This window comes from Pipistrellus hanaki (assembly GCF_964339955.1).
Source record: "Pipistrellus hanaki genome assembly, chromosome: 15".
Lineage (NCBI taxonomy): Eukaryota > Metazoa > Chordata > Mammalia > Chiroptera > Vespertilionidae > Pipistrellus > Pipistrellus hanaki.
The window spans coordinates 14,670,621-14,692,564 of record NC_140517.1 but is presented as its reverse complement, the minus strand read 5'-3'; the positions used below and the strand labels follow the sequence as shown (position 1 = coordinate 14,692,564).

Sequence of the window (21,944 nt, the reverse complement as noted above, 5' to 3'; positions counted from 1 at the left end):
ACAAAAAACTCACTTAAATCTTTCTTCCTGAGTCTGCCCTGGGCTATTTAATTAAATGAGTAAGCGAATAGAAACATACTCTTCTAGACAGTAAAATCCCTGACAAGTGCCTGAGCCAAGAAAGCAGCCATGGCCATATGTTTACCCACCACCCATCAGCAAGTCATTACGGTCATCCTGGGAAAAGGGGAGCTAATGAAAGCAACCAGCACAGAAGAGATCTAAACAAAAAATTTCTAGAATAAATCAACTGAGATTTACGTCTAGATAGCACCAAGAATTGAGTTAATCTATTAATATTAATATAGGTAACTATAATAAATAACAAAATTCATTATAACAAAGCCACTATTCTGTGCTTAAAATGTGCCAGGCCACTTAATTATGAGGTTCATAAGAAATAGTGACTGATGTGCTGAAGATTTCACATTGAATGTAGTCAATGGCAGTCAGGATTCGAACTAAGGCCTGATTCCAAGGTTGTGCTCATGCCTACTATACTTCAAAAGCCTCTAGTTTAATTTAAAACACTCCACTAGATGATAAGTACACATTTTACACCGTATGTAAAGAGCAGAATCATATTCAATGCTTATGAATATACCATTTACCTCCTCCCAAGTACCTCTCTCTTTCTCCCCTCTACATGTAGAAATCCCACCATCTTGTATCTTATAATTATTCAAAGTTATGAATTTCTAAAACATTTTATTCAAAGTTCTGAATTTCTACAACATTTTATTTATACAGGGTCAGCCTGCACACCGGAGGGTCTCGGGCTTGGTTCCTGGTCTGGCGGGGGTGGGGGAGGGCTTACATACCTGGGTGGCAAGTTCAGGGCACGTGTGGGAAGCAATCAATCTATGTGTTTCTTTCACATTGTTATTTCTCTCTCTTTCCCTGCCCCTCCACTCTGTCTAAAAATCAATGGAAAAAATATCCTCACTCCTCAGGTAAGGATTAAAAAAAAAAAATGACAACATTGCAATGTCAGCATTCATTACTTCCTAGTTAAGTGTGACCTTGGTCAAGTTACCAAGCCACTCCAAGCCTTAGTTTCCTCATCTACAAGATGAGGATAACAGCACCTATATAATAAGGCTGTCAAAGGATTAAATAAAAATAAAGTTCTCAGCACTTTGCCCAGCTCACAGTAACTCATCCTATAAAGAGTATCTATTATAAGTATCACAGCACCAACCTATGCCTGCAACCCATTATGTTTTATCAGTTAGCTGTGCACAAGTCCCCTCAACTACCGGCTTATTAATGAGTTTCTTACAGGCCAGCCTATGCATTAGCTGTTACTATATCACTCACAGAACTTCATACTGCCCTGCCCTCGGCAGGTACTGAATAATTATTGAACAAATAAATGGAAGTACCTATCCAAAGTAACCCCAATCTAGGAGAGTAATTAAATACATGCTTACACACAAAGATATCATTATACACATACATTATATATATATATATATATATATATATATATATATATATACACACACACACACACACACACACACACACATACACATACATACACATACACACACACACTTACCTCACAGGAACCTCTGTCAGAAGATTATAGCTCACATCTAATATTTCTATCTTCTTTGCTTCACAGGCCCAGTCAGGGACACATTCCAGCTGGTTTCTATCAAAAATAAATCAACACAAGTCATCATTTACAATGATGAGTAGAACTCATTTCATTCGTCTGTAATATACCTGTTAACTGGCCCATGAGCCCCCTGAGGGCAGGAGCATTATACATAAGCATTCTTGGTCCACTTCCGGAATGCACTAGGTGCTCAATGAATGGCACTGAGAGAGAGGTGGACAGAGACAAGCACCCAAACATGTAAAATCCTGGGTCAATTAAACTTCATGCTCAAAAAAGATACAAAGGCTCTCAGCAGTAGGAAAGCATACATGTGATGGGATGGTTGAAGGAGAGATGCGGAAAGACTTAATGGAAGAAGTGGCATTTTAAATAAACCTTTGAAGATGACTATAGGTAATAACTGGGGAAGAAGAAGAGCAAATTTTGGGGAAAATGAACAAAATGAATAAAAGTGAGGAAGCAGGGGCACAAGATAACTAGTGAGAGGCTTCAAAACATTTAAAATGTGAATGCAAATCTTTAGTAGAGCACTGAGCAGACACCTAGTAAAAATATTTTTATTTTCAGATATTACTTAGCCTCTCTAGGCCTCAACATATCCACTGATTGTTCGATTGATACGATGAGGCAGAATGAAGTGAGGGCTGTAGGAGAAATGCTGATACGGCTACAATGGCTCAGTGAAGGAAGCACTTTTCTGGAATGGATCAAGGCAAGCTCCTAAGAAATAGGACATCTGGGTTAGAATTTGAAGAATGTTGGACAATGACCTGAAGAGAGGAGGACATTCTAAGAAATAGGGGACAGCATGAGCGAGAACACAAAGGCAAGGAAAGAAATGGCATGACATATGCAGGAATAATAATAAGCAGTTTGGGGAAACAGAGCAGAGAGTGGTAAGAAACAGGCTGGAGAAAACGAAATCATGTCCAGAAGACTGCAACTTTACCCTGCAGGTATACAGGAGATCACTGAAGGATTAGTAAGTAAGTACAATGTCAGTTTTGTCCTTTAAAAAGGTCACTCTGTGGCTACATGGAGGTCTGGTTGAGATGATTATATCAGTAAAAGGAAGACTAATCAGGAAGCTGTTACAGAATTCCAGACAAGAGGTGATATAGGCCTAAGGAATGGTGATACATATGGAAGGAAGGAGAGGGACTTCAGAAGTATTTAGATTTCTTTGTACCTCAAAACTACCAAATCATCCACAAACATCTTTTAAATAGTAGGAATCAAACAAGCACCACCCTCAAGAAACACACTCACCTGGAAAGTTCTAGAGACGTGAGAAGACTGGGTACTGGATAGACATTCACTGCTGTCAGCCCTAATTGAGAAATGAATGGGTGTCAGTAACGAAAGTAACTGAGAGTAAATAAGGAAAAAGTGACATCATCAGAAATAAAACAGGCCACCTACTGACATGAACTAAAGACAAAAGCCACTGGGTAACTCACATGAATGGTGTGGTCTCAATTTGAAGACCAAATACAACGAATGAAGGATCATGTGTACTGTACTGGACTCACACCAGACCAGACAGTTGTTAATAGTAACTACTTTTTTTTTTTTAATTGATAATGGGATTTTCACTGGCAATATTTTAACTTTTAACGACAGTACACATAGATATAGAAAAGGGCAACAACCCTACCTGTACAAATCGCTGTACTTTCACACACAGAACACACAATGCAGCCAGGGCCCGTTACTAGCTCCCAGGAGCTTCCTTTCATCCACCTTCCAGTGTCCGCCCCTCGCCGCCCTCACTCCCTATACCGCAGGCTACTTCTGCTTATTTACATAAATTACATACAGTGTGTAAAGTTTTTGATCTGGCTTCATTCACTCCTCATTCACTTGTGAAATCTGTTCATATTACTGCATATGGGTGTAGTTATTCTCCTGGCAGTAAGAAATTTTTTATATGACTACCTCAATTTGTTTATTCACTTTAGAGTTAGGGCACTTAAGTCTTTTCAAGTTGGGGTGACTACAAATAGTGCTTCTATGAACATTTTTTCCATGTCTTTTGTGGACTAATATAAGCCTTTATGTTGAGTATAAGTTTAGGAGAGCACTGTTGACTACAGGGGGTGCATATACTGAACAGTTTTCCAGGGTGGTTGTACCAGTTTATACTCCCAACAACTGACATTGGTATTTTCAGTCTCTCCTCTTAGGTCCCTCCGGTATGCGTGCAGTGGTGTCACTCTGGTATGTGTGCATGTGTTCAATTTGCACATCCCTAATGACTATTGAAGCTGACTGCCTTTTTCTATAGTAACTGATCATTTAGATAACTTGTTTTTTGAAGCTGAGTCCTTTACTCTTGAGGCATCAAAATTGCAAGTGTTGATGTGAATTCTTCTAGCTTATTGAATTTATTTTATTATTATTTTTTTAATATATTTTATTGATTTTGTACAGAGAGGAAGGGAGAGAGATAGAGAGTTAGAAATATCGATGAGAGAGAGTCATCGATTAGCTGCCTCTTGCACACCCCCTACTGGGGATATGCCCGCAACCAAGGTACATGCCCTTGACCGGAATCGAACCCGGGACCCTTCAGTCCCAAAGCCGACGCTCTATCCATTGAGCCAAACCGGTTTCGGCAAGCTTGTTGAATTTAAAGATTCTATAAAGCTAAGTTCGAAAAAAACAAAACAAAAAAAACCCATTTAACACAGTACTGTGACAGAATCTTGGTTATTAAGGACTGCATCTATGTCAATAAGGTCTTTTTCAAAGGAGCCAGTTATTCAGATCTTTAGATACATTAAAAATAGAAAATGGCCGAAACCAGTTTGGCTCAGTGGATAGAGCGTCGGCTTGCGGACTGAAAGGTCCCGGATTCGATTCCGGTCAAGGGCATGTACCTTGGTTGCAGGCACATCCCCGATAGGGGGTGTGCAAGAGGCAGCTGATCGATGTTTCTCTCTCATCGATGTTTCTAACTCTCTATCCCTCTCTCTTCCTCTCTGTAAGAAATCAATAAAATATATTTTTAAAAAAGAATAGAAAATGGTGCTAATAATATTTCCATGATAAAAGACCTACTACCACAATATCTATGAACAGCACAAAACTCATCAGCTGTGACACTATTCTGACCTAATCTCAGCTATCATTTGAAGCTTCCTTAACATAGCTAAAGGCATCAAAAGAATTCCTTCACTATCTTTTATCCTAATAACGCATTTTAGAGAGAAAAGACAACAAAATAATGAATGCTCCCTTTCATCTATCATGTAGCTTTTAACAAATTTTGATATTCTGCCTAATGCGCTTTACTTTTTTAATTAAGAATTGAAACCCTCCACATACCAGGTAAACATCATCCTGAATATGATTTTTATCATTCCCATGGATTCTTTCAGTGTTATGGCATACTTATAGCTAAGAAAACAACATTTTTATGTGTTTTAAAATTTGATAACTATCTTAGTGTACATATAATTATGCACTTCCTTTCTTTAACTCAAAAGTGCTTCTGAGATTTATCCATATTAACGTACAAAGCTTTAGTACCTTGGTTTCCATTGCTGTGCAATATTCTAGTATACAAATATGTCATGGATTAGTTTTCCCATTTCCCTATTAATAGTCATATTTTAATTTTTTTCACTATAACAAGCACAATGCTGTGATAAGCATTTCTGTGCACATCTCCTTCTATACATGAGTGTCTTTGGGAGATATTCCAGGCAGGACCATGTGTGTCTTCAACTTCCCCAACGCCGGCACACTGCTCTCCAAAGCGGTTTTACCAACAGCACTGACTGGCAGTGTAAAGTGCTGCCTGTCCCTATCTTCAATAGGACTTAGCATTATCTTTTTTATTTGATGAGTATAAAATGGTATTATCTAAATTTTAATTCATCTGACACTTAGTGAAACTGAAGATCTTTTCCTTTACTTCTTTAAACACAGAAAAAATAATTATAAACTCTTTGGTAAAGATGAACTCTCCATTAAAAAATGACGTCAACAAATAAGAGGTCTTTTACATTGGAAAATATTCCTGGAGCAAATCACTATCAAAACAAGGAGTTTCTCTTTCTAGAACTGAGGCAGCACAAGGTTTTAGATTAGAAGTTGGCAAAGGGTTAAATATTTAGTAAATATTTGGCACTTAATGAAGCTCAAAGCATCTTGTAATGACTTTTTTATGCATATTTCAACCACATAAGTGTTGATAGCAAACTTCAAAGACAAAGCTAGGTCTCATTGAACCTCAAATTCTACTCCCCTGAGAGCGTGAGAGGGGAGTGTGAGGACCACTACAGATGCCATTGTTCTTAGAAAGCTCTGATGAGAGGGGTAAGGGAAAAAAAACGGAAGCTGGGCAAAGAACTCACTGTTGGAATTGGCATAGAGAGTCCGAAGGGAGAAGCCACTGAGTGTTAGCTCCCTCAGCTGGTTCCGCTCACAATGCAGCTGCTCCAAGCTACAGAAGGAGCTAAGATCTAAGTCAGTCAGCTGGTTGTCTCGCAAATCCATGTGGGTGATGTATTTATTTCCCTCCAGATTTTCAATTACCATGGTTTTCAAATGGTTCATCCTTATTGAAAAATAAGGAAATCATTAGAAATAAAAGCTACCAAATGTGCTATCAAAAGAAAAAAAGGAGAGGTATGATGTCTTTCTCTTCCTAAACAACTTAAGAATTTTACTACTTGCCTCATTTGCAAGGTACTAAGTTAAGCGTCTGTAACATGACTAAAGGCAATCAAAAGAGAAGTCCTTCTGAATCTACAACTGAGGCAGCACCAGGTCTTAGATTAGAAACTGGCAAAGGTCTAAATATTTAGTAAATATCTGACCCTTAGTGAAGCTCAAAGTATTTTGCAGATAGCTGTACCTTAAGTTCTTTATTTTAAGTCAGATAATCCAGACTGGCAAATACATAACAAGTTAAATAAAGAGAAAGGAAAAAAGGACCATGATCCCACAAAGTTAGTTAACTTCCACCCCAATACCTAATAAAGTTAGCTAGGGACGAAGGAGTAGAACTAAGGACCAGAAGACGAACGTAACCTTCTGGGTTAGTGAGTAGCGAAGCCGGCATGAAGGACCAAAGCAAAAGCAAGAGGAAGCCACCACACTTCCTCCCTCCCCTTCTCTGCCTGTTCTCTCTAATGCTGAGATTCACATTACATTAATTAATGGAGTGGAAAATCATCAGTATCTGTATGGAACAGTTCAAGGGCAAATTATAGAAAATGGCTTCTTGGTTCTCGTCTATACACGTATATTATTTAAGGCACTCAGGCCTGTTCTCATTTTCTTGCATTCCAATACATTTTTTTTCTATTACTATATCTTTATAAGGATATCAAAGGCTTAGTGTAAATGACAGAACATCTCTTATGTGTCTTTTACAGCTTCCTTTAGGAAAGTATAACTATAAATAGAACTCTTAAAAATTATTAGTAAAACCTTTTAACATTTTAATTATAATAAATGGATATCAAGAAGAAACCCAATGATTCAACAGAAAAAATGGTCAAGTTTACAGAAAAACACAAACTACCAATCAATAAGCATTAAGATACTCAGCCGAAACTGGTTTGGCTCAGTGGATAGAGCGTCGGTCTGAGGACTGAAAGGTCCCAGGTTCGATTCCGGTCAAGGGCATGTACATTGGTTGCGGGCACATCCCCAGTGGGAGGTGTGCAAGAGGCAGCTGATCTATGATTCTCTCTCACCGATGTTTCTAACTCTCTATCCCTCTCTCTTTCTCTCTGTAAAAATCAATAAAAATATAAAATTAAATTTAAAAAAAGAAGATACTCAACCTCAATCATAAAAACTGATTAACACAAAGAAATACTATTCCTATCTACTGCACTGGCAAGAAAGAAAAAGACTGCTAAAATCCAGCAACGACAAGGCTGTGAGGCAATCAGAATTCTCCTAAAATGTTGCTGGGAGGTAAGTTAAATAACCTTTGTCAGAGGCAATTTGAAGTCTCTATCACATGGAACACTTATACCTCATTCATAATCTCTGCTATGGACTGAAAGGTGAAGTTTTGTTATATCTTTGAAACTATAGCTGTAAAAGCCTAATGTTTTTTGTTTTGTTTTTTAAAGTCTTTATAAAGATAAAACCCAAAGGTCCATCAGAGGTCCAGCTAAAGGAGATATGGTAACAAGTGACCTTACCTTAAATCTACATGTTTGATATGGCTCATCCTGTTCAGCATCCCTAGGTTTAGGACTTCCAGTCGATTTCCTGCCATAACCACTTTGTCTAACATGGTGAGTTTCTCATACACCTCGGGAATTTGACTGAAGTTGTTGAAGGAAATTCCAAGGGAGGAAAGCTGTTGCAGATTTCCCAATTCTTCAGGCAAAGTAGTCAGATAGTTGCCATCAAGACAGAGAGTTTGAAGACTATAGGAAGAAAGCAAAACAAGTCTACTTTATGAAAGGTTTTAATTGGAATGGGCAGAACTAGAATTATGGATTCTAATTTATGTCACTAATTTTTATGAATCCAATAAATGATAAAATGTCCTAAGTATCAATAGAAATGTATTAATAAGATGGCTTAAACATAACTGACATTGATGGTCCCTCCAACATAAAAAATAGCCAGAGCCTCTGTTGTTGAAACTGAGGGACACTAGAGTCACTGCTGTAGGCGATTCACTGCTGCTGACAGAATGCTCATAATACAGGATTTATTTCACTGTGAGAGCACATAATACTGCCTTCATTCCAAAGCCAGACCAGTCACTTACTCTGCCAGGGACATGAAGAAACTAGTGAAAAGTCATGATGCTTACTTTAGAAGATTGCCAATCTGACTTGGCAGGTCGTGAAATCCATTACAGGAAAGGTTTAGCTCAGTCAGGGTAGAAATCTCACACAACAATACAGGAAACAACCCAAGTTTATTATGGGACAAGTTCAGGCCCTTCAGATGAGAAAATCTAAAAAGCAAAAGCACAAATTACATATATGTACTACTGAATGAGAAAGCAATCTATTTAAATGCTCATCATAGAATTTGTTCCACAAATGTTCACTGAGCTCCCACTATGTGCCAAACTGTGCACAGCACAGATGCTAAGATGACCAATGCTCAGTCCAGGCTACAAGGGAACCAGGTCTAGTGTGATGGGAGGTAAGAAATCTTGAAGACAAGCTTCTGTTGGTACAATTAAGTCATACCGATATACTTGAAATCTTTTCCTTTATTAAATTTCTACATGCAATGTAACAAAGACCTAGCAACAATTAATCAACTCATAAAAACATGAATAGCTAACGTGTAGATTAAATCCCTTTATAAGCAACTTTTTTTAATATTGAAATTACACTGGTTCAAAAGTCACTTGAAATGAATGGACCACTTATATGAAGCTTAAGTCATGTATAATATATATTATGGAGTTTTACTGTAATGTGGTTTGATATACAACAAGAAATAGTAATTACTAGTGCTTCTATTTTGTTGGTACAAGTGAAAGTATCTATAGTGTCTTAGCCAGAGACAGCATTAACCTAAACTGGATCCGCAGAAGTCACTACGGTCATTCTCCTTTGGAGTATCATACTTCACTATATGCTGGTATAAGATGGTAAGGCTGAGGGAGTGTTCTCCATGATGAAGCTCTGTATCGCCTGCTTCCAGATTTGAATCTTTGTATCTCACACTAATACTCCTCTTCCAAATTTTCAACTCTTGATTTCTGTTTTTGTTTTGTTAATCCTCACTTAAGGATATTTTCTCCATTGATTTTTTTATTTTATTTATTTATTTATTTATTTTTAAATATTGATATATTTTATTGATTTTGTACAGAGAGGAAGGGAGAGAGATACTAGTTAGAAACATCGATGAGAGAGAGTCATCGATCAGCTGCCTCTTGCACACCCCCCACTGGGGATATGCCCGCAATCAAGGTACATGCCCTTGACAGGAATCGAACGTGGGACCTTTCAGTCCCCAAGCCGACGCTCTATCCATTGAGCCAAACTGGTTTTGGCTCCATTGATTTTTTTTAGAGAGAATGAAAGGAAGGGGGAAAGACAGAGAGATAAACATCAATGTGAGAGAGACACATCGATTGGTTGCCTCTCATGTGTGCCCCGTCTGAAGCCGGAATCAAGCCTGCAACTGAGGTACGTGCCCTTGACAGGAATTGAACCCACGATCCTTCAGGGCTGATGCTCTAATCACTGAGGAAACAGGCCAGGGCTCACTCTTGATTTCTAATTGTACTAACATTGAATACTAATTGTGGCCTTGGTGCCTTAACTTCTGAATTCCTACCCAACCCTCAAACTAGATTTACCCTATTTTCATAGAAACTCAGAAGGAAATGTTAAGGCACCTTAACATTTATAGTTGTTTTTATTTTTTAAATACCTTAAAATCATAGCTTGTTTTTATTTTTTAAATACCAATATTATTAAAACAATGATCTCATTACTAATCATAGGCTTAAACTTGAAAAACTTTGTAAAATGAGATAAAAATCATAGAGCTTTCTGTAACTTATTCTAGAAATATCAGTTACTAAGGATGTAAAATGTCACTTCAATGTGTACTATCTTTTTAATCACCATGTAATTTGATTGCTTTAATTTCCAATTTCTCCCCTCCCCATAAGAAGCCCAGACAATTACTTATACCAGTGGCTGCAGTTTGCAGACCACTGACTTATACTATATTTATTCACTGCCATCCATTTTCAAAGGGAAGAGGGGGAGGTGACATGAATGGAGACTGGGAATGGAAAATGTATTCTTGCCCTGACCAGTTTGGCTCAGTGGATAGAGCATCAGCCTGCAAACTCAAAGAGTCCCAAGTTCGATTCCAGTCAAGAGCATGTACCTCGGTTTCAGGCACATCTCCATTAGCGGGGTGCAGAAGGCAGCTGATAGATGTTTCTAGTTCTCTATCTCTCTCCTTTCCTCTCTGTAAAAAAAATCAATAAAATATATTTTAAAAATGTATTCTAACAAAGGAGATGGAAAATATATGGATCATACTATAGTCCTTTAGGAGTGAAATAGTTCCTTATTATTGTAGAAGAGGTAAGTTTCATAGCTAATAAAAGGCTAGAGTCAGCAGTAGCACATACAAAGAAAAAATAAAAGCCCTAACCTGGGAGTGGAATTCTTTAAATTAGGCTTATTTCCTTTAAGTCATTTGCATTTGATACTTTTGATTCAAAAACTTCCATAAACTGAATCTCTCAATTTACCCTGGCTACATCACCATCAGTAACTCAACAAGATAATCTAGATGAATGGCAGCTCAATGTTGCCTTTGTAACAGAAATTTTGCATCTATTTTCTGTTTTTTAAAAGGGGAAAGGAAAATGGGAAAATTGTATAAAAAATTTTTACTTCCTCTTCAAAAATAGAAAATACATAGATGATGGTAAGTATACTCACTCCTAAGTAAAACCACTAAAATATTTTATTATGATTCATTTTTAATAAGTTAGTCCGAAAACCTGTTCTCCACATACTTGTAAAGAGTGTCGAGGCCCCCTGGCCTTTCTAATTGCATGAAGTTATGTCGCAAGTTGAGGTAGGTGATATCTTGACTGTAGAAGAGATGCTCAGGAACCTCCTCAAGGCTGTAACATGAGAGGTCGACAGTGCTGATTCGCTGGGACACCACCTGAATCAGGACAAAGAGAAGAGCCATCTGAGTGAGGACCGAACGCTCTCGCCCAGCACAGTATGGAATGGCATTTACACAAAAAGGCCCGGGTTAAAAAGATGAGGAGAAAAAAAGGTAATGAGATCTAATTATTCATTTATAAAAACCAGTTAACATTTACTTTTCCTAAAACCATAAGCTGCTAGGAATACACAAAGGCGTGCTATAAAGTGTCTATAAGCAAAAGATTAAAAATATAAATCATAAAGATGGAAAAGTAACATTTCATGAAAGAAGTTAAAATGATTCAAACTAACTACAAAACTTTGGGAGGCAGTGAGATATTAATGTCCTATAGCCACATGGACTGTGCTACTTCGGTTTCTTCATCTGCACTAGTGAAGATAAAATCAAATAACCAAGCACACAGCACACTGCTTAGCATTCAAAAGATGCTCAAAAAATATTAACTTCTCAGGGAGAAGAATGCAATAGCTGCTAAAAATTGAAACTAGATTTATACCAACCAGATTTTATTACACAATATAAGTACAGAAAATCCAGTAAAACAAAAATGAGATTTATATTTCTACAATAGTATGCTAATAAAACATGGGTTCTGAAAAATGGGTCTTAAAAAAACAAAACAAAATACCACTGGAGAAGTTATTCATATTCTGATGACAGGTCATTATATTGAGACAACCCTTTATGCAATTACTTAGTTCCACAAAGAAAAATGTATTAAAATTCTGCAAACAGGAGGATTTAGAAATTGCAATACAACTTTAGAGCACTTGTCATTATGGGATAAAAAAGTAGAAATTATGCTGCAAAGCTAATTATCCTCACCATACAGGAATAACGGTTTGTGGCAGGATCCCATCATAAGTTCAAATCTGAAGTGGTTCACAAACCTGTGCTGAATGTAAACAGACCAAGGAAACTAGGCTATCAGTTAAGGAATGATTCCATCCATCACCAACGACTACAGTCCAGGGAAAGTCATTTGAATCTCATTCCTTCAAGGCCTTACCCTCCGCACAGAAATGTCATAAAAGATAAATGCACCTTAAAATACTTTTGAAAGCATTCTGTACTATTCAAATATAAATAAGTTAAAGACCTGACAATAATTCCTTTATTTCATTCATTATATACTCAAAAAGGCCTACAATAAAATGTGTAAGAATTATAATTCACTCTCTTGGGATTAAGTGTAGCTTTGCCACATCATGACATTTGACATCTTATCACCTTGGATGCTTGCCGTTGCCATCTCTGGTACTCAGCCAAAGTCTCAAAGCTGACATGATAGGTCTGAGCCTGGGCTCCAGCTGAGCTGAATGCAAGGGAGTACTGCCTTCGCTTCACTTCTTCTACCTGAAGAAGAACGGAAAAGAAAACTGGAATCCATTTTTTAAAAATCCTAGTCAAAAAGCAAAGGACAATAACAAGATAATAACTCAATTTTTTTTAAAATAGGCAAAGGATCTGAAAAACATTTCTCCAAAAACTATAGAGAAATGGCCAATCAACACATGAAATGATGTCAATGTCATTAGTTATTAGATAAATACAAATCAAAACGTTACATCCACTAGGATGGCTAAAATAAAAAAGGCAGGTAATAAGTTTTGGGTAACAAATACAACAAGACATTGGAACCATCATACACTGCTGGTGAGAATACAAAATGGTTCAACTACTTTGGAAAACAATCCGGTAATTCCTCAAAAGATTAAACATAGAGTAAGTATATGGTCCAGCAATCACACATCTAAGTATAGACCCAAGGGAACTGAAAACATACATCCATACAAAAACTTATACATAAATTATAGCAACATTATTCATAAAAGTGGAAACAATCTAAATGTCCATTAATAGGTAAACGTGTAAAAATGTAGCATAGCCATAGTGAAATATTTATTCAGCAATGAACAGGAATAAAATATTGATATACATTACAACATGTATAAACCTTGAAAACATTATGCTAAGTAAAAGAAACCAGTCACAAAGAACCATACATGGTATGATGCCATTTATCTGAAGAGTCCAGAATCAGCATATCAGTAGAGACAGAAATGAGATGAGTAGGTGACTAGGGCTGGGAAAATTAAGGCTAATGAGGGTTGGTTTCCTTTTTCAAAGTCATGAAAATATTCTAAAATTGATTGTGACAATGGCTGTATGACTCTTCAAGTACATTAAAAGACATTAAATTGTACACTTTAATTTTAATTTATTGATTTGAGAGAGACAGAGAAATCAATTTGTTCCACTTAGTTATGCTTTTATTGGTTGATTCATACACACACACACACACACACACACACACATAATTGATGTTTACTTTTTTGGTATTTTTATAGATTTCAGAGAAAGAGAGAGGGAGAATGAGATAGAAACATCAATAATGAGAGAAAATCATTAATCGGCTGCCTCCTACACCCCCCCACCACACTGGGGGATTGAGCCCACAACCTAGGCATGTGCCCTGACCAGAATTGAACCTGGGATCCTTCAATCTGCAGGCTGATACTCTATCCACTGAACCAAACAAGCTCAGGCTATTTATTATTATTATTATTATTATTATTATTATTATTATTATTGATTTCAGAGAGCAAGGAAGAGGGAGAGAGATCAAAACATCAATGATGAGAGAGAATCATCAATTGGCTGCTTCCTGCATGCCCCCTACTGGGGATCAAGCCCATAATCCGGACTGGGAAACGAACTGTGACCTTCTGATTCACAGGTCAATGCTCAATCACTGAGCCACACCAGCTAATGATTACTTGATTCTTATATGTGCCCTTACATGGATCAAACCCACAACCTTGGTGTTTCAGGACAACACTCTAACCAGCTGAGCTACCAAGCCAGGACTTTAAATGGGAGAATTGTATGGTATGTTAATTATAAAACTGTTTATAAAACTGTTTATAAAAAGGATAGTTATTTAACACGTATGTGGAAAGAGTAGAGCTCAGTGCATAACCATGAGTAAATTTATTTATGATCCTTTAAATCACAAAATAAGTCTGAATTTGATAACAAGTATTTGTTGAATAAATATATTCTGTTATTCTGAGTGCTGGAGACACAACAGGGAAAAAACAACAAAGTCCCTTCCTGCTCTCAATGGAGTTTATATTTGAAAGGGGACAAACACTCTAACACCAAAACTGTGGCATGATACAGCATGACATGATATGTAATGAGTAACATGAAGAAAAATACAGTAGGGTAAGGGCTTGGAGGGAACAGGAAGGGAGGCCTGAATGATGACTAGGAAGTCAAAGGAAGGATTCTCTGAGGAAGCAACCTGTGAAGAATGACCCTAAGGGGGAACAAGGAGCAAGAGAGGAAACCTGACGGAGAAGCACATAAGAGGCAAAGATTCCACTTCAGATGTTAGACTGCTCCAACCCTTCCTTCAACATCTGGGCACACCGGAGTAGCTGCCTGCCTGCAAGGGGTGCCCTGGCCTGCTCTGTGGACTCACCTCCTCCCTTACTTACCAGGGGCTGCGCTACATGCCATTTCTGTCTCCCTCCAGGGTTGAAGTGGAAAGAGATGAAGGACAGGAAAACGAAAAGCCCAAAGGTTCTGACTAGGCTGGCAGACAAAATCTGTTTTACTCCACAGTCTCTGGGCCCAGCAAATCTTAAAGGGAATTTAAAAGCCAATTTCAATGGGTCCTTCTGAGTGTTCTTTGGATTGTCCCCACCAACCTCAACCCAACCAACGATGGCTTCTCTCAGATCCCCTGACCTGGCTAATGAATGCTATTCCAGCAACTGACCACTCCCTCCTCAGTCCCAAAGGATGCTGGTGCTCCATTTACAGCCTGTCCTCTAGTAAAGCCTGTTTGCCCCTCCAGGTGGCCCTCCCCATCTTTGCTAAACTAGGTATTCATCAGTCTTTTTATTTTAGTCATTCTAGTGTATCTAACTGTGATTTTAATCAGCACTTCTCTAATAACTATTGATGTTGAGAATCTTTTCATGTGTTTATCTGCCATCAGTTGGTTTTTTTTTTTGTAAAGGGTGTGTTTAAATCTTTAGCTGTTTTTTTACTAGGTTACTTGTCTATTACTCTGATGTTCAAGTTCTTTATATATTCTGGATACAAGTCCTTTGTTATATATAGATATTCATGTAAATGTTTTATATGTTACTATAACCATAGCAACTTTATTTTGGTTGCTATTTGACTAGTGTTATTTTTACATCATTTCATGTTCAACCTTCTAAGTTTTATGTGTCTCTTTTAAATAGCAAGTAGTAAGACTTAACTATAATCTGATATTTGCAATTATTGTGATTACTGATATACTTGGATTTATTTCTATTACAACTTGTGATAACTTACCATGCAATTTATTTTGCTTTTTTCCAACTCTTTCCCTGTCTTTTAACATTACAGATATTTTACATTCTCTTTTCCCCCTGTAGTTTTAGTATTTATCCTTAAAATTTTTAAATGCATACTTAATTTTTCTAGTAACGATGAAAACTACTTGGTGTTTCTATCTTCTTATCCAAGATTGCATCACACCACCACATCCTGAATATTGTTCAGGGTAGTTTGCACTCTGGTAATTTAATTTCCTAATTAAAATGTAAAAATTTAAAGTATTTTTATAATATATTTACCACCACATTTATCAATTTCTGCATTTATTGTTTCTTATATCAAATATCTTCCCTTTAAATTTACTTTCCTTTGTTGTTTTATTTTTTTTCTTTTACATTTTTTTCTTCAGGAGGGGGTTGTTTTTTAGAAGTATATCCTTCAGTAGTTCTTCCGGTGAGAATGTCAGCGTATTAGTCTTTGTCTGAAAATGTCCTATTTTGCCTCGACTCTCATAAGATAACTCAGCTGGCTATAAAACGCAGGTTGACATTTATTTTCTTTCAGCAACTGTGTAGTCTTCTACACAATTTGTTGGCCTGTCAATTCTTGTAGTTAATCTTTTTCTCTCTGGAAGCTTTTATTATTTGTTCTTTGTCCTTCATGTTCTGCAATGTGCCTAAGTGTAGATTTATTTTTATTTATCCTACTTGGTACACTATATATTTTTTATCTGAACACACAAGTTTGTCTTTACTTCCAGAAAAGTTTCAACCATTATTGCTTTTCCATTCTCCTCTACTCTCTTCTCTGGAACTCCTATTAATGTGTACCAGCACCTCCATTAAGGGCTCTTTTATGTTTTTATCTGTGAAATTCTTCAGCACATCAATTGATTAAGTTGTAAAACAGTGGATTAGATAACAGAGTTAGTCCATAACTGGTACAGCAGATCCACAATGCTACCAGAGACCCAAATGCTTTCTACTTTCCAAATGATCACACTCCACATATGCTTGCCATTCTCAATCACCGTATGACTGCTCTACCTCCAACACTGGGGGACTGTGCTGGGAAGACAAAGTAGGTAAAGGGTCAAGCCGTTCATGTCCGTCCATTTTGAAGGGTTTTCCCAAAAGTCCCCACCTGGAAACTTTGGTTTATATCTACTAGCAACCACTACATGCAAGGGAGGTATAGTTTTTTTTTTTTTTTTATCTTGGTCATACTGCTACCCTAAACAAAATTCTGTTCTATTATGAGGGAAGAGAGAGAATGGGCAAGAATTACTTGAATGTTAGTTTCTTTTTTCTTTCTTGCTTTGTCTCACGTTTCTTCCCCACTAATCCCCAACCTTGCCCTCACTCATTTTCTCCCTTTGAAGAAATTTTACTTACTTTCTTCACTCATTCCTTCCGCCCCCCCCCCCCCCCCCCCCCGAGGCCAGAACCATGTCTCATATTGGTAGTGTTGGGTTCCTGCCCCGTGGCTGATACAGGAATTACACATATTCATTCATTAAGCCAGTTGGAGCTTGATCATTTTCCGATCACAAGCCATATAACTGGGCCCTCTCACTTCTTTGGGACCACAGATAGAAATCAGCCTTGGTTCCAGTGACTGGTTAACAGAGTTTTGGTTGGGTTTTTTTGTTTTGTTTTGTTTTGTTTTTGGTTCTTAGTGTGTTTTTTCTAGTTTTATTTCAGGAACAAAGAGTGCTACTCACCTCCTGGCTTCAAGCAATAAGAGTGCCAGGTCCCTCATCATGAGCAGAGCACTTTTAGACCCAAATACTTACAACAGCTGAACTTCTGGGTGGCCACAACCTTTCAGACCCAGAGCCTAGCGGGTCCTCACAACTCAGACTCAGACTCAGACCTACTCACAACTCAAATTTTTATTCTATATTCTTAAGCCCAGCTATATCTTTTTATATATTTATTATTTTGTTATGCATATTTTATCTCCACTGCTGTGTAGACATGCAGATTGGATGTTTCAAAGCATGAATTTACAGCCGTTTTGTCTGGAGGCTCTCTTAAATTCAGATTGCCTTTGAAGGGCAATTCTCTAGTACAGATGCAAAAAATGACGTCTCCATGGCTGCTTGATGGAGACTTTTGAACCACCCCACAATCTGAACCTTAGTCTAAGAGGGGAGAGAGTAGAAACTGGAAATAATCTATATTGGGGATGGATAATGGCAGCTACTTCTAATTTCCAAAAGCAGCTTCTAGTGTTAGATTCTTCTGCCTGCTCTTGGTGCTTGCTACCAGTGCCTACCAGTGGAGACACGAGTATCTCCCAAAGGACTCTACAATAGAAGTTGGGGCCTGTATACTCTTAGACCTCCCAGAAAGTCTATAATGTAAATAAATCTGGTTGATGCTTAAATTAGCCTCAGGTTTTTTTTTTTTTCACTTAAACCTAAGAATTCTTAAAAACAAATTTTGTGATGTAAGCATTAATAATGCTCATATTGTTGCTTTTAAAAGATGTGAAAAAGCATATATGATTTTTTAAAACTAAGATGATCAAATGAAGAATAATTCATCTTTGTCTTACCTTTCCCCCGACCAGAGGCAAAATGTGCATCTTTCCAGTTTGACAATCCTTCACTGAGGAAACGATGAGGCAGGTGCCACAGAGAACAACTAGGCGTTCAGCCCACTTATGCAGTTGGGTCTTCCCCTTGCGTACGTTATAGATGCCAGAGAGAAGGATTCGATCCAGTTGATCCATCTGGCATGGTTTCTCTGAAAAGAAAACAGTACTTTAGAAGCCACATTTTAAGTAGAATAAGAACACTAAAAGGGAAAAAGGAAGTATTATGTGTCAACATTCAGTAACCTTGTTTACAGATGGTAAGCAACCCAGCAATATAAATATTACAAAATAAGATCTTAGTACTACAACGTTATCCATCACTGAAGTTATATAATGAGAGTACTATGAATTTTGGTTTAGAGAGCATACATAAGGGAGGCAACTGATCATTGTTTTTCTTTCTCATTGATGTTTCTCTCCCTCTCCCCCTCACTTCCTCACTCTCTAAAAATCAATAAAAAACATATCCATGGGTGAGGATTAAAGAAAAAAAAATTAAAAAGCACTGAACTGCATACTTTTAAAGGGTGAATTTTATGATATGTGAGCTATCCTATATAATAAAAGGCTAATATGCAAATTGACCAAACAGCAAAACTACCAGTCACTATGATGCGCTCTGACCACTGGGGACAGATGCTCACCACAGGAGCTGCCCCCTGGTGATCAGTGCCTTCCCACAGGGGGGGTGCCACTCCGCCAGAAGCCAGGCTCATGGCTGGCGGGTGCAGCAGTGCTGGCAGGAGCCTCTCCCACCTCCACAGCAGTTGAACATTCCCCAAGGGCTTCCAGACTGCCAGAGGGCACAGGCAGAGCTGAGGGAAAACCTCACACGAACTTCGTACACCAGGCCTCTAGCATCTCAATAAAATAAAGTTGTTTGCTTGATTTTTACCTCATTATTTTCCCCAAACCTGACATTGTTTTTATATTTCCCAACCTGGTTAACAGCATTATTTATTACCAAGTTCTAGTAAATATAAAAATGGGGCTTCATTATAGTTTATCATGCTTCTAAATTGCTTATCAATCTCTTCTAAAGTTTACATTGAAACAAATGTTGCAACTGATGTATAATTCTTTGTCTCTTTTTTTCCTTAGTTTTATTTCTCTATATATTTTATTACAGAGGAAACATCTAAATTTATCTATCATCACTCTCAGAAGGGAACATTCAATTCTGGTGGAGTGTTTTCTTTTCTCATTGAATTCAATATGTTTGAATTAATTAAGTTCAGTCAATTTGAATATTTTAGAAATAAGATCTTCAATACTTTTTTATTTTTCAGGTACAGTTGACATTCAACATTATTTCATATTAGCATCAGTTTACAGCATGAAGGGTAGTCATTTATATAATTTAGAAAGTGATCCCTCCAATAAGCAAGCTGTTTCATTATTAATTTTGGAGGGTTTATAAACATCCAGAGTGCCTCAAGTCTCTGATCTTCTGAAAGTGATAAAAATAAAAAATAAAAACACAAAATTAGGAAGTTCAAATAAGAATTTGGAATATCTGATAGCTCTCATTTTAAAAACTAGTTTTCTAGTTTCAAAAGCCAAAATTCTAAGTGGAAAATAAGGGATAATTTTAATATCCTTATATATCTATACTTTCAAATGTTCTAGAGAAAACGGATTGCTTTTATAATTGGAAAAAAAAATTTTCCAAAAAGAGAATTAAGGGCAACCCTGTAGCAACGAATATTTCCACTGCCTATAGCATAACATCTAAATATCATTTTTCATTAAAATGAACCGTAAGTCCTTAAAAATGTTCTATTCCTACTCTGAGTCAGACAATGAAAAGAATAGCTTAGGACATTTTGTTGTGTAAGAACTTAATGGAAAATCCAGAATGCCATCAAAGTCTACTGGAGTCATGTTGGAAGGACGTAGAAGCCAACTGAAAAGAGCTCCTGCCTCAAAGAGAATGGCTGTAATGAGCTGAAATAAATATATACCAGCCCAGATCATAACGATACTCAGATAAACAAAGAAAAAATGAAGTCATCCAGACAATGAATATATTGTAAATTGAAAGTCAAAACAATAAAGCTTCTAGCCGAAACCGGTTTGGCTCAGTGGTAGAGCGTCGGTCTGTGGACTGAAAGGTCCCGGGTTCGATTCTGGTCAAGGGCATGTACCTTGGTTGCGGGCACATCCCCGGTTGGGGGTGTGCAAGAGGTAGCTGGTCGATGTTTCTCTCTCATCGATGTTTCTAGCTCTCTATCTCTCTCCCTTCCTCTATGTGGAAAATCAATAAAATATATTAAATAAAAAATAAAAAAAAAGAGTAAGTTTCCTTAAAAAAAACACAAAACAATAAAGCTTCTAGAAACTAATTTTTTAAAGTGTTAAATTACACTATATAAAAATGAAGTACTTCCTGATTCTGATAACATGGAGAAAGCACACTCCACTGGGTCTCTCGCACTGAATGCACCTATAAATCCTGGACAGAAAATACATGCAGCAGGTAGAAGAAAACCCCCAAAATTAAATAGTAGTGGGCCAGTTAGGGAAGAACATAATTTAAAATACCATCTAATCGGAGGAGAGCCAAGATAACAACCTAAGTAAGCACCTAGATTGCCGCCTCGCACAACAATTTCAAAAGAACAACTAGAAGACAGAACAAACATCATCCAAAACCACAGGAAAGCTGGCTGGGCAGGAAATCTACAATTAGAAAGAAGGAGAGAGGCTCACAGATCAGATCGGGAGCTGCAAAGCGCTGAGGTAGGGAGAGACGCTCGAGCAGAGAGGAAGGGTAGCCAAGTGCCGGGCTGGCGGGAGGGGAAGGGAAGCCCCTGACTCCATTGAACCCCAGTTCCAACTGCACTGAATCCCAGCCCTGTGGACCCAGGCTCATATGGGTGGAGTCTGGACTGTAGAGAAAGGCACCCAGAGACTCAGAGACTGGGAGACGTGGGGGAGCTGAGAGCTGCAGCTCAGAGACTGAGAGACGTGGGGGAGCTGAGAGTGAGTGTGCGCAGAGAGGTCCTAAGCATCAGTCAGACATCCCCCAAGGGCTCCCGGACTGTGAGAGGATCAGGATTTCCCCCCCCCAACCCCCCCCCCCCCCCGCTGCAAGTGCACGAATTTCATGCACTGCGCCTCTAGTACCAAATGATAACATTTATGTAAATAAAATGCATTTCTAAGCATACATACTCATAGAAATAAAACTTAGGAAATTCTGAACAGGTATATACCAAATTGGTAGTAGTGATTATTAAATAGTGAATGGGCTTGGGAGGTGATTATTAAGAAATTAAAACACTAAAGATAATAAGACTACATCAATACTTTACTTGCATATTTACAACTAAAAATTTTTAAAGAAAAAGTATATGGGTACAATAAAAATAACTGTAGGAGTGGTAAAATGTTTTTTATTCATTTATTTATTTATTTATTTATTTTTTACAGAGAGGAAGGGAGAGGGACAGAGAGTTAGAAATATCGATCAGCTGCCTCCTGCACAACCCCACTGGGAATGTGCCCCCAACCAAGGCACATGTCCTTGACCGGAATCAAACCTGGGGCCCACAGGCCGATGCTCTATCCACTGAGCCAAACCGGTTTCGGCAGTAAAATGTTTTTTAATATATCAGTTCTACAATTTAAAATATTAACATGAGATAGAATGTTTTTACAATTTGAGGCAAAGATTAACTTTAACAATAATACTTGATAA

General features: G+C 37.6%; 1 protein-coding gene across 1 annotated transcript in view; it reads right to left on the bottom strand.

The window, feature by feature from the left end:
- PHLPP2 (PH domain and leucine rich repeat protein phosphatase 2) overlaps window positions 1-21,944 on the bottom strand; it is a 60,987-nt gene that overhangs the window by 12,656 nt on the left and 26,387 nt on the right. The window contains exons 4-11 of the mRNA XM_084905384.1: window positions 18,200-18,390; window positions 12,524-12,649; window positions 11,130-11,284; window positions 8,430-8,576; window positions 7,804-8,034; window positions 5,995-6,197; window positions 2,900-2,960; window positions 1,565-1,660 (exon numbers count right to left, since the gene is read on the bottom strand). Coding sequence (XP_084761510.1) covers window positions 1,565-1,660; window positions 2,900-2,960; window positions 5,995-6,197; window positions 7,804-8,034; window positions 8,430-8,576; window positions 11,130-11,284; window positions 12,524-12,649; window positions 18,200-18,390 — 1,210 coding nt within the window. The remainder of the gene's footprint in view (window positions 1-1,564; window positions 1,661-2,899; window positions 2,961-5,994; window positions 6,198-7,803; window positions 8,035-8,429; window positions 8,577-11,129; window positions 11,285-12,523; window positions 12,650-18,199; window positions 18,391-21,944) is intronic.